The sequence below is a fragment of the Chiloscyllium plagiosum genome, chromosome 1, assembly GCF_004010195.1.
Source record: "Chiloscyllium plagiosum isolate BGI_BamShark_2017 chromosome 1, ASM401019v2, whole genome shotgun sequence".
NCBI lineage: Eukaryota > Metazoa > Chordata > Chondrichthyes > Orectolobiformes > Hemiscylliidae > Chiloscyllium > Chiloscyllium plagiosum.
The window spans coordinates 57,227,912-57,243,125 of NC_057710.1; the positions used below are offsets into that span (position 1 = coordinate 57,227,912).

General features: G+C 37.8%; 1 protein-coding gene across 2 annotated transcripts in view; it reads left to right on the forward strand.

Annotated features, from left to right (window-relative positions):
- Positions 1 to 13,192, forward strand: part of rgp1 (GP1 homolog, RAB6A GEF complex partner 1) — a 28,287-nt gene extending 15,095 nt beyond the window's left edge. Inside the window, exons 4-8 of one of the 2 annotated variants that reach the window (XM_043687137.1) lie at positions 4,376 to 4,525; positions 5,325 to 5,471; positions 9,421 to 9,548; positions 10,637 to 10,814; positions 11,343 to 13,192. In XM_043687137.1, coding sequence (XP_043543072.1) covers positions 4,376 to 4,525; positions 5,325 to 5,471; positions 9,421 to 9,548; positions 10,637 to 10,814; positions 11,343 to 11,566 — 827 coding nt within the window. In that variant the 3' untranslated portion in view covers positions 11,567 to 13,192. The remainder of the gene's footprint in view (positions 1 to 4,375; positions 4,526 to 5,324; positions 5,472 to 9,420; positions 9,549 to 10,636; positions 10,815 to 11,342) is intronic. The other variant, XM_043687145.1, reaches the window with a different exon arrangement.
- The last annotated feature ends 2,022 nt before the right edge of the window (positions 13,193 to 15,214 follow it).

A 15,214-nucleotide genomic window follows, 5' to 3' on the forward strand; every position in this document is an offset into this window, starting at 1 on the left:
GATGGTACCCAATGGTTATGTGTGGACCATCGCATAGTCAATGCAGTTACAAAGATTGATGCATTGGAAGACTTTTGAAAAGGTGGAACAAGCAACTTGCATTTCTAAGTTGGATTAATCAGAGGCTACTGGCAGGTACTTCTGTCAGAAAGAGCAAAGGCAATTTCAGCTTTCATAACGCCAAATGGTCTGTATCAGTTTAATGTCTTGCCATTTGGTATGAAAAATGCTCCAGTCACATTTCAGAGACTAACTAATAAGGTCATTGCCAGATTACCCAACTGTTTTGTGTACATTGATGACCTGGTGATTTTTAATCACTCATGGAAGGAACATTTAAAATATCTATCGGACTTGTTTGATTGACTACAGAAGGCAAGCTTGATGGTAAATGTGAATTTGCTAAAGCTCAAGTCACCTTTCTGTGCCTTGTTATTCGACCTGGACAGGTGACCCCACAGGATGCAAAACTGAAAGTAATTGGGGAATTTCCCACACCCTCGACAAAAAGAGCTGCACTATGGTTCCTGGGATTGAGTGTATTTTATCGAAAGTTTATGCTGAATTTTAGCAGTGTGGCAGCTCCACTCACTGTCTCACTAAAGAAAGGCAAGAAGTTTCAATGGACAGCAGACTGTCAGAGGGCGTTTGACAGCCTGAAGACTGTGTTAACCACTGCCCTGGTGTTAGACACACCTGATTACACAAAGCTCCAGTCACTGTAACTCACTTTCGAGGTGGCTATCAATGACAGCAATGTGGGTGTCAGTGCTGCGCCCCTGCAGGAAGATGACAAGAAGATAGAAAGACCTATCCGGCATTTCCCCAGGAAGTTGAATGTTCATCAGCAGAAATGTTCGACAGTTGAGAAAGAGACTTTGAGCTTGGTGTTGACACTACAATATTTCAGTGTTTATATTACCGGCAACGCATCTGAGGCAATTGTAAACACTGATCATAACCCATTGAAATTTGTGGAGAAATTCAAGGACAAAGATGCCAGACTGCTTAGGTGGAACTTGTTATTGCAGCCATTCAATTTGACAATTGCGCATGTGGCAGGACGAGAAAATGTGATTGCCGATGAATTTTCGAGACTCAAATGATACACGGGGGTGTTCAGTGGTGGGAGTACCATAGTCTGAATCCGCATATAGTTGGGCATGTTTGCATGTGTATAGTCAGTGTACTGTAAACGTGGGCTTCAGAGTACTAACTAAATTTTTTTCAGGGGTTTTAAAAATGAGGCCATCGTTGGATATTGATGGTTAATTTTTTTTAAAGGGGAGGTCTCACAATTCTGGTTCTATTACAAGGTTACTATGCCCTTGATTTTTTTTCAGAGGGATTGTAAAACAATCCAGGCTCCGAAAAAGCTGAGTTGATGCAGAGATGAATGGCTTATTTTGGCCCTTGTTGTTTACCCCATAGGAGATGACACCTCAGGCCAAAGGCTTTCATGTTTTAGAAATAGCTTGTATATTGAAAGGGGAGTCAGTCAAAGTCGAGACTGGAACTTCACTTTCCCCTTCTGCCCTTCCAACTTTGACGTGTAAGCCTCTGTTTTATTTTTACTCTGTGTTTAAGGGGTTTGTTAATTGGGACTATTGTACATATTTAAAGAACAGCATAATTAAGCCAGGTTTGGCTAGGATAAGTTAGGTGGTACTCTGTTTTCAGTTCTTTGTGTTTCATTCTGTAATTTTGTAAATAAATCTTATTTGTTTAAAACCTGGCAGATGACCCAACTAATTTACACTGGGAATATCCACTATACACCTAGCTAAAGAAATAGCAAAGTTACGGTCTGGGCTACCTGCCCAAGAAATGTTTTGAGAGGTCTGGCCTAGTCATCCATAACAATGGGATAGGAGGTAATGTACTGGCATGGATTAATTATTAGCTAATTGACAGAATATGGAATAGAAATAAATGGGTCATTCTGACTTCGGCTAGTGTAAACTGCAAAGATCAAGACCAAAGATGATAATTCCAAATTTGTGGATGATGCAAAGCTAAGTAGGAAGTGTAATAAACACAGAATGCTCGAGAAACTCAGCAGGTCTGACAGCATCTGTGGAGAGAGAAAAACAGAGTTACATTCAGCCAACTGAGTGGAATTCAAGTGGGAATATTTGTTGTGAGGAAGATGACATGCAGCTTCAAGAGGATTCAGGAAGACTTAGTGAATAACTAAAAACATGACAGCTGAAATATAGGTGATAAATGTGAGGTTATGCAATTTGGTAGGACAATAGATGTGCAGCATATTTCTTAAACAATAAGCTGGAAAGTATATGTATACAAAGAGCCTTAGGTGTCCCTGTTGATAAATCACCAAAGGCTAACATGCACACACAGCAGACTAATGGAATGTTAGCCTTTGTTCCATGATAATTTGAGCTCCGAAGTAGTGAAATCCTGCTACAATTATTTAGGAGCTTGTTTATTCTACACCTGGAGTACTGTGTGAGCTTTTGTTCTCCTTATCTTATGAAAAATATTATTGTCGTAGAGTAAGCACAATGAAGATTCACTAGACTTGTTCCCAGGATGGCAGAACTGTCCCATGATGAGAGATTGGGCAAAGTAGGCATGTATTCTCTAGAATTTTGTAGAATGAACAATGATTTAATTGAAACTTACAAAATACTTAAAAGGAGATTAGGGTAGATACAACCTAGGTTAGGTTGTGGAGTCTAGACTGGGGGACACATTTTTAAACTAAGGGGTGATGTCATTTAGTTCTGAGATGAGGAGAGATTTTGGGAACCTTTTAAAGTCTCTGCCACAAAAGGCTGTGGAAGCTCAGTCTTTGCATACATTTAAGGTAGAGATTTCGGATTAACAGTGGCAGATAGGTTTATGGTGATAAGATGGATACAAGGCACTGACGCATTTGATCAGCCACAATTATATTGAATGGCAGGACAGGTTTAAAGTACTGAATGGCTTACTCCTGTGCCTATATCCTTTATGTTCGTATATTACTTGGAGGCCATGAAGTGCTGATTGTATAATTGCCGTTATAAGGTGCCATTAGCAATTGGTATAATGTGACATAGGAATTACATGGGACAATGGGGATCGGTAATTGTGCTTAATTGAAATTGGGGATATTAAGGGCTTTGGAGACTGTGTACACGGGCAGTTGACACTGTGGGTCATGGGGTGGGTTAAGGGCATAGGTTGGCATGGGACTATGAGTGGCCCAGAGAGCATTGTAGTAGCATTGGTTGGCATGGAGATTGCAGGGAACGTGACGAATAAAGGACATTAAATAGCATGTGTTGGCATGGGTATGGTATGGACAGTCATGGAGTAAAAACAGGAGGGATATTTTAATGTTTTAATCAACCAGAATCCACCTCAATTGCTCCTGGTTATCTGCTCATCTCCCAAACTAATCCATTGCTGGAGATGACCATTTTTAAAGATCGGGGCCTTGCTCTTGCAGGTGTGTAGTCTCATTCCTTAAGTATTAATTACTGGAGATCTCTTTAAAAATAGTAAATTTTCTTCAGTCTCTTGCAAATCAATTCTATTTTTTCATTACTTCTGTTTTAGTTTCTGTAAATCCATTTTAAATTGAATTAAATATTCTAATTTAGGCTTCCTGGTTTAGATTCTGCATGGCCCAGTGACGACTCTTCAACAAAAGTGTAGCTATATCCACTGTTCATGTAGGTATTGATTCCTTGTTAGAGCGAGGGCATCATACTACTTTTGGCTGTTTGACAACTGCAAATCACAGTGTAAAGGCCCTCAGAAACACAGGAGACATGTGAAAGCATAACGGACAGCAAATTCCACAACTGCAAAATCAGGGTTAAAATGGATGTCTGTAGCATCTGATTAAAAAGAATTTCACATAATATGTCATTTTTAATAATTCCTTCATGAGATAAGGACTAGACCAGCATTTATTGTTCAATTCTAATTCCTCAAAGAATTGTTAATGGTCAGTTACATAACTGTGAGTCTAATGTCAGTGACGCTAGACCAGAGGAGAACAGCAGTTTTCTTTCCTGTAAAAGCATTAGTGAACCAGATTGATTTTTATGACAGTTGATAGTGGTTGCGTGATTACCATTAGGCTAGACTTTTATTCTAGTTTTTTTTAAAATTCAAGTTTCACCATCTGCCATGGTGGGGATTGGAACCAGAACATGAGCCTGAGGTTCTGGATTGCTAGTCCAGTGACACTACCACTTCCTCTCCCAAACTCTGTTTGTTGGCTAATCAAAATTTAGATACAAAAATTCATAGAAGTGCTTGAAATATAGCAATAGTTAATATTATCAGTGTTTATATTCCATTTTACAATGTGATTTTCTGAACTGATATATGATTTCATTTTGCTGGAAACTTTCAGATTCTTACTGTGAACCTGTACCACTTGATGGTCCACCTTCATTCCGTGGTCAGTCAGTGAAGTATGTTTATAAATTGACAATAGGCTGTCAAAGGGTCAATTCTGCAATCAAACTCTTGCGGGTTCCTTTTCGTGTTTTTGTTGTTTATGGTAAGTCTGTGGTAGCTTAACTTTCAGGAACTGCATATATAATGATGTTTAACTCCACAGTCAGTGCAATATCTGTAATTGAAAGTTAAAATGCTGTATTTGGGACAAGAGACTTTTTAATTATTTTCCTTTAAATTGGTGTTAAGTTACTCGATGGCATTGTTGATGATCTAGTCCTAGCTTCTATAAGAATAGGCATCTGATGACACAAGATTTTCCCCACTTTTTTTTCGTCATGGTGTTTCATGTTGAACCAGTTAGAGCGATTAAAAATGACCATCCATAATCTGAACATAATTAGAGATAATTTACATTTTGGATAAGAAATTATGAGCTTACATATTAGCTTGTTAATAGAAATTAGAGAAAAATTAACTTTACAGCAAAGAAGTAAAATTTTTCTTGAAGTGGAAATCGGTGTTGAAGATTGAACTTTGAGGAAAATTGAGTTCCAGTATTTGGTGTACTCAAGCTTCATTAGGATCTAGTCATTTTAAGCATGGAGGAATTGTAGAATCTAGCTACCAATCTAAAAGAAGCTATATTTCTAAAAAAAAACTCTGTATTAATTTCCGAAATTGAGCAGAAATTGGCTGGTATTGGACCATTATAGATGTTCCCTGATTTTTAATCCTATTGACATTGTGCAAATCAGATGACTGATTTGATTGGTGCTGTCCAGTTTCCACAAGGAAGTGGTAGTGAAAATTTAGCAGCAATATGGATGTGAGCGTTTGAAAAAAACTAGTTTCTATTCATGAATTTATTTCGTAATGAATTGTAATTTTTACTGAATCAGGGTTGGAAGATTACCAGTTTCCTCCAGATGAAGCTGTTGCTCCCACAAATCCATTTTTGGATGAAGATGAAAACATTAAAAAAGACACTCGATTAGTAGACCTGGCAACAGAAATGCTGATGACCAGCACATCTCGCCGTAGTCTGCGTGAGTATCGGCGTTGGAGCTTCTGTTTCTTCCGGGTATAATACCATTCAAATGTAGACCTTCTCCAACCTATTAATGAAATTATTGAATTTCTCTCCACTGGATGAATGGTGTCACTAAGGTAAGGAAGGAGAAGATGATTGCAATAGTTTAAAATAATAGGTATTTTTGTGTTAAGAAAGCAACGTATTCAGGTAATTTTGTTCTGCTAAACTTCTCAAATTAAAGTTTGTCCTGAACAATTCCACTTTAAATGGATTCTTTCTTGAGCAATACTTTCCCTATTATTTTGTGACTGCATAATGTGGATGCAGCATCAAAGGATTTTTAAAAAATTATTCAGAAGAAATGGGCATTACTGGCTGGGTCAGCACTTTTGACCCATCCCTCGTAGCTCTTGAAAAATTGGTGGTGAGCTGGCTTCTCGAAATGCTACAGTTCATTTGCTGTAGGTAGACCACATTGCCATTAGGCAGGAAATTCTAGGATTTGACCCAATGACACTGAAGGAATGACTATATATATTTCTAGGTTAGAATGGTGTGTGACTTGGAGGGAAACTTGCAGTTGGTGGTGTTTGGATTATCCTGTTGCCCTTGTCCTTCTAGATGAAAGTGCTTGTGGGTTTGGAAGGTATTGTCGAAGGAACTTTGGTGAATTCCTGTAATGCATCTTGTAGATGATGCACACTTTTGCTACTGAGAGTCAATGGGGGAGGGAGTGAATGTTTGTGGATGTGATACCAATCAAGTGGGATGTTTTGTCATGAATGGTATAAACTTTCTTGAGTGTTGTTGGAGTTGTACTCTGCAGGCAAGCAGGTAGTATTCTGTTATACTGCTGAGCTGTGCATGTAGATGGTGGGCAAGCTTTGAGGAGTCAGGAAGTGAGGTACATGCTGCAGTATTCTTAGACCAGCTCTTGTAACCACAGTACATCTATGACAAGTTCTGTTCAGTCTTTGGTCAGCGGTATCCCTCAGGATGTTGCTAGTGAGGGTTTGGTGATGGTGCTACCGTTGAATGTCGAGGCATAATGGTTAGACTTTCTTTTGTTGGAGATGGCCATTGCTTGGTGGTTGTATGGCATGAATGTCATTTGTCAGCCCAAGCCTGGATATTATCCTTGTCTGGCCATGGGCTGTTTCTCTATCTGAGTATTCCAGATGGTGCTAAATGTTCTGCAGTTGTCAGCAAACATCCCACGGTGGCTCAGTAGTTAACATTGCTGCCTCACAGCACCAGGGTCCCAGGTTCAATTCCAGCCTTGGACGACTGTGTCTGTGTGGAGTTTGTACATTCTCCCCATGTCTGTGTGCATTTCCTCTGGGTGCTCTGGTTTCCTCCCACAGTCCAAAGGTGTGCAGGTCAGGTAAATTGGCCAAGCAAAATTGCCCATAGTGCTATGTGCATTAGTCAGAGGGAAATGGGTCTGGGTGGGTTACTCGTCGGAGGGTTGTTGTGGACTGGTTGGGCCAAAGGGCCTGTTTCCACACTGTAGGGAATCTAATCTAATGTAATCTAAATCCCCATGTTGGAGGAAAGATAATTTATTGAAGCAGCTGAAGGTGGTTAAACAAAGTGCACTCCCCTGAGGAACTCCAGCAGAGATTCCTAGAGCTGAGGAAACTGACCTCAACCACCACAAGCATCTTCCTTTTTACCAGGGATGATGCCAACCAGTGGAGAAATTCCCTCAGTTTGCATTGACTCCAGTTTTGTTAGGGCTGCTTGAAGCCTCACACTATCAAATGTGGCTTTGATGTCAAGGGCAGTAACTCTCATCGTGCTTCTAGAATTTACTTCTTTTCTCCAAGTCTGTAATGAGATCAGGAACTAAGTGACCCTAGCAAAATGTAAATTGAGTGTCACTGAACATTATTGCTAAGGCAGTGCTGCTTGATAGCATTATTGATCACTTTAGTGATACTCGAGAAGACACTAATGGGGCAGTAATCGGCTGGTTGGATTTGTCCTTTTTAATGCTGCGCAATTTTCAACATCGTCGGTTAGATGATAGTGTTGTAACTGTACTGGAACAGCTTGGCTGTTGAGCACAAGATCTGGAGCACAAGCCATTGGTACTATTGCCAGAATGTTGTGAAGGTCCATAGCCTTTGCAGTATCCAGTGCCTCCAACTATTTCTTGATATCACATCTTGATATCAAGATATCTTGAATCGAATTGGCTGAAGACTGATATGTGATGCTGGAGACCTCTGAAAGAGGCCCAGAAAGATTATCATCCTTCCGCAGTGAATTGTTTAATTGTTTAACACCATTCATGACTAGATGTGGGAGAACTGCAGAGCTTAGTTCTGATATGTTGATTGTGGAATCCCTTGACTCTAGCTATCACTAGCTGCTTTTGTTGTTTGGTAAGTAAGTAGTTCTGTTTTGTGGCTTCACAAGGCTGACACCTCATTTTTATGCTTGGTGCTGCTCCTGCTGTGACCTTCTGCACTCGTCTTTGAACTGGTGTTGGTCTCTTAGCATATCGCCTAATCAGTATGGACAAGCTGAATCATGAGGTTGCAGATTGTGTTGGGGTACAATTCGGTTGCTGCTGATGACCCACGGCACATCGTGAAAGCCTAGACTAGAGTTGCTAGATCTGATGGAAATCTATCCCATTTAGCATGGTGCCACGAGGGTATTCTTTATAGTGAAGACAGGACTTTGTTGACGGTCATTTTTACTAATACTGTCATAGACAGGGTAAGACATATTGGTGAGGATGAAGTCAAGTATGTTTAATTTGCTTGTAGTTCTGATCCTGCTTCAGTGAAATAACATATAATGCCAGAGCATAGGGTTACTCGCTTAAACTGCTTTAGCACTTTAACCATATCTTTTCGTTTTCTTCCGTAGCCAATATCTCCCTCACAGTAAACAACTGCACCATATAACAACAAAAGTGATTTTGCTAGATTGATGGAGAAACAAGTGAACAATCAGTAATAACCAATAACAAAGAATCAATAAATCATTGTTAAGAAAGACAATCTCAATTTGAAACATAAACTCTGCTCTCTACACAGATGATACCTGACCCGTTGAGTATTTCCAGCATTTATACTTGTGTTTCAGAAACTTTGATTAAGTTGATTATAGTTGTAAAGGCAAAAAGGATCTTTTAAAAACCAGGATTGTGGAAAGGATTACTGCACTTGCTATAAGTGCTGTTTATACTGCTGTTTGTTGAAGAATAGTGGGGAAAGTCTAATTGCAGACAAGCTAAAGCCAAGGGGCATGTGTGAATGGGGATTTGGCCAGCATCAAGGAGTTGGTGGATTTGTGAAATGGTGACCTGTTGTTGATGGAAAAAGCCTTCTGCCTGTCAACAACTATGTGATTGGCTCCCAAGTAGCTCAACAGTTTGTGGTTGTGAATATTTAGTGTGAGCCATTGGACCTCTGAAAAGGAAGTAGCTAAAATTTATTCTGCCATAATGAAACACCTTAAGCCTGACGAAAGCCAGTTTACTTTTCCCCATTAATTACTGTAAGCTGTGATTCTTAACCAATAAGTCTGAGATCTGTATAAATGTGAACCTATCTCTCTGTGCCTCCTGCAAGCAAGGAGAAGGAAAATTTGAGGAGTAGCAAGTCAAAAACTAACACATCCTGTTGACAGGAACCATTTGATCTGCCCACCCAAAATTTTCTTCTGCCCATAACACTCCTATTTTTAATCTGTTTTTCTCTGTGTGTGGGGTTAGAATTTTAACTGATTAAATTATAGATAGACATTTTTTTAAATTATAGGTATTTTTAAAAATACTCTAAATATTTATTGCATTCTAAGAATTTTAAAAAAGAAGGTAATGAGTCTTTGCTTTTTTCCTGTTAAATGATCAAACTTCAGAGTTTAAATTTATTATTATCATGGTAATATTGTGCTTCTACTTAAATTTTTTTTATTAATATTGCTTTGTGTATTCTATTCAGATTTGTATAACATTACTAATATGCGAGGGAAGGTAGGGAAGTTTTGCATCTTCAAAACCATCTATAAAATTGGAGAAGATGTAGTGGGCACATTTGATTTCTCTGAAGGAGATATTCCATGTTTGCAGGTCAGTGTATTTTATTCTTGCTAATCTTGGTATTTTAACCACTGTAAATTTGTGGTCCATTGTTTTAAAAGTATTTTGATATTGTCTTAAGTGTGAAATTAAAACAGCTAATGCAAATTCAATTATATGTATATATAATATATACGAGCTAGTTGCTGGCAAACTGGGGGAAAACAAATTAAGTCCTGGGATGAGTTAAATTATCTGATGCAGTCGGTGCAAGAGTTAGTGATTAAAATGAGCTTTAGCACCCCTGAGATAAACAATGTGGAGAGAAGAGAAAATGATTTGGATTGGCTATTCCACATGGCTTTTCAACACAGTCCAAAGTTTCTTTTTGCAACATATCCATAATGTTAGCCAAAGCTGAGATCCATTGACAAGTCTCCGTAACTTTCCTGATGAAGGACTCCTGCCCAAAACATCGATTTTCTTGTAATTCGGATGCTGCTTGACCTGCTGTGCATTTCCAGCGCCATTCTAATCTTGACTCTTAATCTCCAGCATCTGCAGTCCCCACTTTCGCCTATGCCTCCATAACTGAACCTAGTCAGCAATTGTTCAGTCACTTGAGCAAGGTACTGATGGATTATCAATATCCCTGACACAGTACCTCATGAAACATTTGTACCTTCAGGATAAATTTTTATAATTCTCTAATTGGAGTGATACTGCTGGATCAGTGCATAAATCTGATGCTTCTTATGAATATGGACAGAAGTTAATCCAAATGTATTTATCATCCTCCACAGATGAACTATTTTGCATGGGAAAAAACTGAAACTATCAGATCAAAGAGAGCAATCAAGGCACAGACATGTCTTTCAGTAATTTTTCATGATGCTTCTACAGGATGATGTTTTTTTTACGCTTTATTCATCCCTTCTTTTACCTTTCAATATTAAATAGTAACAACTTGCAGATAGATGTGACTACAGGGTTTAGAATCCACCAGTGCAAAAGCATGAGATGCCAGTTAGGAGGTTTCAGTGTAGAACATTTACTATTTATGGGAATTAAAATTTATAAAGTTATCTGTATTTATTTTGTACTCAGTCATTTGACTCTGCATCTGTCCTTATTTGCAGTTTTCAGTATCTTTACAAACTGAAGAACATGTACAGGAAGAATACCAGAGAAAACCAGGGCAGCCTGCTTCCCTTAGCACACATGCTCGACACCAGGAGTCATGTTTGCATACTGCTAAGACTCACTTCAGTTTACCTATTCCACTCAGTGCCACACCCAGCTTTATCACCACTGTAGGTAAGCATTTCTTTGTTTTTGTGGTTGTGGCACTCATTTGGACTGGTAATGCCATGAGATAACCTGTCTTGTGTATTTATGGAAACCAGAACAGCACTGTGGGTGCACCTAAATTTTATGGGGACTACTACAACTCAAGAAGGCACCTTACCACTACCACCTCAAAGGCACTTATGTGGGCAACAAATGCTTGTCTAGCCAGCAATACTCGCATTGTGTGAGATTTTTTTCAAACGTCCACATTTCTGTTCTGGAAATAAATCAAATGGTAATGTTCATCAGGAGCATTGCAAGTAAGCCCTAATCAGAGTACTTACTCATATTGCCTGTTTTCTCCCTTCATACAGTGATTAGATGATCTAATAAATTTGGTTCCCACTACCTTGAAATGCAAATTGCTGGGCATTATTCAAATCTATACGCCACAACAAGTAATCTTAATATTTAAGTTTTTTTATACAATGATTTTAAGATTGTAAACAATGTTTTTTTTTAATATAGTGATTAATGCATACGTTTTAATTTCAGTATCCTTAAAGTGGCGCTTGCATTTTGAGTTTGTCACAGCTCGTGACCCAGTGGAACCACCTACCGTACTTGAGAACCAATCAGAAATAATTACTTGGACTGGGGCAGGGAAGATAGATGTGGATACATTCAGCTGGGATCTGCCCATTAAAGTGCTTCCAACCAATCCTGTACTTGCATCCTATGTCTCACAGTTTGCATCTTCTAACTCCATCACTATTTGAACCAAGTTAATTTCACTTCAGTTGTGGAATGTTCTTTGAAAAATGTTCAACCACTGAATTTAAGTTTAAATTTTAATAGCAGTAATGATACAACAATAACAAATGGAAAAATCAAGAAATAATATTGTCATTGCTACTGGTAACATCAATTTTTGTACTGCTAATGAGGGGTTACTGGAATATATCACAAAGTGAGACATCAGAACATTGTTCAGAAGCGAGCAGTATTATTTTATGGAACTAGTATTTCAAGAGCAGGATTTCCAGTGACTAAAATTTGTTCTATTAACTACATTGAAAGACGTCAGTGGAGAAAAACAAGTGCACTTTCATATTTTCTTCTACTTTTTAAAAAACTGACAATTTCAAAGTTCTTGAATTGAAAACTGCTTGATCTGAAGATTCTTTCTCAAGTATTTTGTATGTACAGAGTGATTTTATGGTTTTTGAACTACAATGGGTAAACTCTAAGGGCCAGCAAGAAAAATCATTGTTGTGGATTTTCTGATTAGTTGTGGACTTTAATGTCATTTGTTTGAAACCCATGAAGCAAGGGTTCTGGGACTTCACAATTTATTTTAGTTTACAGCTGTATAACTTTCAACTCACACTCAAGATTGATAGCATGCTGTTCTTGAGAATTGTACATTTTATGTTCAAAGTACACTTATATTTACTGAATTATAACACACCAGTAAAGAAATTGTTGTTAATTAATATGCCCATTACCCAGCTAGTATCCACAATGCTTCCATTACATTTATGTACTATTGCTTAAATACTCAGCATAAGCTATTGTTCAATCTGGCGTTGGCACCGGGCGAAATGTTGGACACTGGCAGTTAAAACTCTTGCCGCTGCTGACAAGCCTCTTGTTACTAGATCTTGATCATTTTTCTTTTATTTTTTAAAGAAAATGTCAAATTATATATTTCTCAGCTTCTTTCACAAATAATTTCCAGGAGAAGCAAACTGATAAATTCTGAGAAACTTGGCAGAAAATATTTGCTTTAATGTGTCTTGTTTTATATGAATGAAACAAATTCACTTTTTAAAACCTATGTGTGTTTGGAATATAATGTAGCCTTCATCTTAATTAGGATTAGAAAATTCCCATTCATTTTGGAATGCATTGTTAATCTTTAGATCCTGATATCTCCTGAAGGCTAACAAGTTTTTGTTTTAAATATAAGGTTTTAAATCTTGCTGCCTGTATTTAACCAACTACTTTTAATAGTTATCAGATTTGTATCTTGACATTTGTTAAGGTCATTATTTACTCTTTCTTGTACATGGCTCTATAGCTGAATCATTCAGGCATCTGGCCTTATTTAAAAGTTATTTACTTTTTGTCCTACCCTGGGCCATGTGCTCTTTAGCAACATGCAGAAGTAGAAGCTTAGTTAGAAAATCTCAGCATGGACAACATACTAGACACTGGGCTTTCCATGTGGGATGTAGTCTGTTTATTTCATTAAAACTACTGTGGCAACTGAGGCAGTTTGTCGCAGATGATTATTTGGATTGTATTTTAAAATGGAAAAAGTGCATTAATCACTTGTGAAAGCTACAATATTTGCTGTATTCCAGATGTTACCTAATAAAGAAATACCACATTTAGGTAAATCAAATGCTTTGACATCTTTCAAAATTTAAGACATACTCATTTTGAGAATGTTTAATTGTACATTTAAAAACCATATAGCATTTGCTAATCTTTTACTTTTTGAAAGAATATTCTGTTTTACTATTCTTTTGATGGTTAATGGATAGTTTCCCATTTCCCCATGTTAACTCATTTGACACCATCCTGCACATTCATTGAAACTGTATATATTCTTTCACAGTATCTTTTTTTTTAAACCTAGTTTTGGGAATCCAATCCCTCATTTAAATCATTGATATGGTTTTTAAATGGAAATTTCTAGCATTTTAAAAAAAGCCATTCAGTCCATCAAGTTTATGCTAGCTCTGTGGAGAGCAATCCAGTCATTTCCAACAAGTGCTCATCCAATTTCATTTGCAGTCATTGCTTCTGCTTCCACCATCAATATTCCATTGAATTTCATATCATTACCATTCAGTATACAAAAAATGGTGGTTCCTCATATTGACCCACATTTCTTGCCTCAGACCTTAAATCTGTGTCCCTTTTTCTGCTACTTGCAGCTAATGTGAATAGTTTTTCATTGTCTACCTTTATCAAAGCCTATTCTGAGCTTGTCTATCAAATTGTCCCTCCTCTTCTCCAAGGAGAATAGTTTGCAGCATTTTAAACCTAGTCTTGTAACCAAAACCATTCTCATAAATCACTTCTCTATTCTCTCAGGAGCCCTTACATTTTGTAGGACTTGAACAAAAAGAAAATATAGTTTGATTTCTATACAGCTCTGATAGTGTAACAATCCTTCAGAATAGGTTTACAGAGATCCAGTCTATTCAGATGAATGCAAAATATTGCATAGCACTTTTCAAAGATGAGATGGGAGTTTCATATTATGTTTTTGGATTTTTCAGGGGATAAAGGGACTAGGTGTAAAAGCAGAATTGAGGCATGAGATCTGCCATGATCAAGTTAAGTAGCAGAGCAGGGTAATTGAGTCATGGAGTCTCCACAGCATGAAAAAGGTCCTCTGGCCCATTGTGTGCATTCTGGTCATCACACATCTTATCTATCAATTCTCAGTGCATTTTCCAGCACTTGGCCTGTAGCCTTCTGTGCTATGGTATTTCAAATGCTCATTTAAATTCTTCTTAAATATTCCTACTTCTACCACTCTTTTAGGCAGAGAGTTCCAGATTCCCACACCCTTGATATTTTCCTCAAATCCCCTCTAAGCTTCCTGCTCCTTACATTAAAATTGTGCCTTTGCTTATCAATCCCTCTGCTAAGCGCAAGTTTGCATTACAGTCAGATTCTCCCACCCACTCCCCATCCCCACCCTCACCCCCACTCCAGTCTTTCCTGCTCAAAGCAAAACAATCCCAATCTGTGTAATCTCTCTTTATAGCCAAATTGCTCCAGCTCAGGCCATGCCCTAGTGAATCCCCTATTAGTGCACCCTCTTTCGTGCATTCACATCCTATAGATCAGTTCTGCAGTCATGGGCTATATGATCTACAAGTATTTATAACATTCTGCTGTGCTTAGCACTAAGATAATAACAAAGCTATTTACCTTATTTACTATTGATAAGGCTTTGCAGAGTGTGAACTGATCCTGTATTGGACTGTACAGCTAACGGAAATTAAAAATAGCCTATCAGCAGTGAAGGATTTTAGGATACATTGTATACATGAAAAATGCTTATATAAACACAAGTTCTTCATTCAAAGCAGTTCTTCTCAAACACTGACTATCTTGAATCAATTGAAAACATATACTCCAATTCTTATTAATCTTTTTTGGCCTCATTGGTCAACGTCACAAGCTTTCAACAGACGTAAAATAACAGGATGAACAAAGATAAAACGCTTTTGAAATGCGTGCTTGGTTATATTGTGACATGAACACTCTCTTTGTGAGTGAACATTATTTGAAACACAATTTGTTCCTAAACATTTTTTTAAAAGTCACAAGGTTGAAGCTTTTCACCTTGCAACCATCAAGACTAACATACAAGAAATCAAACTTTGAAAGGAATAATG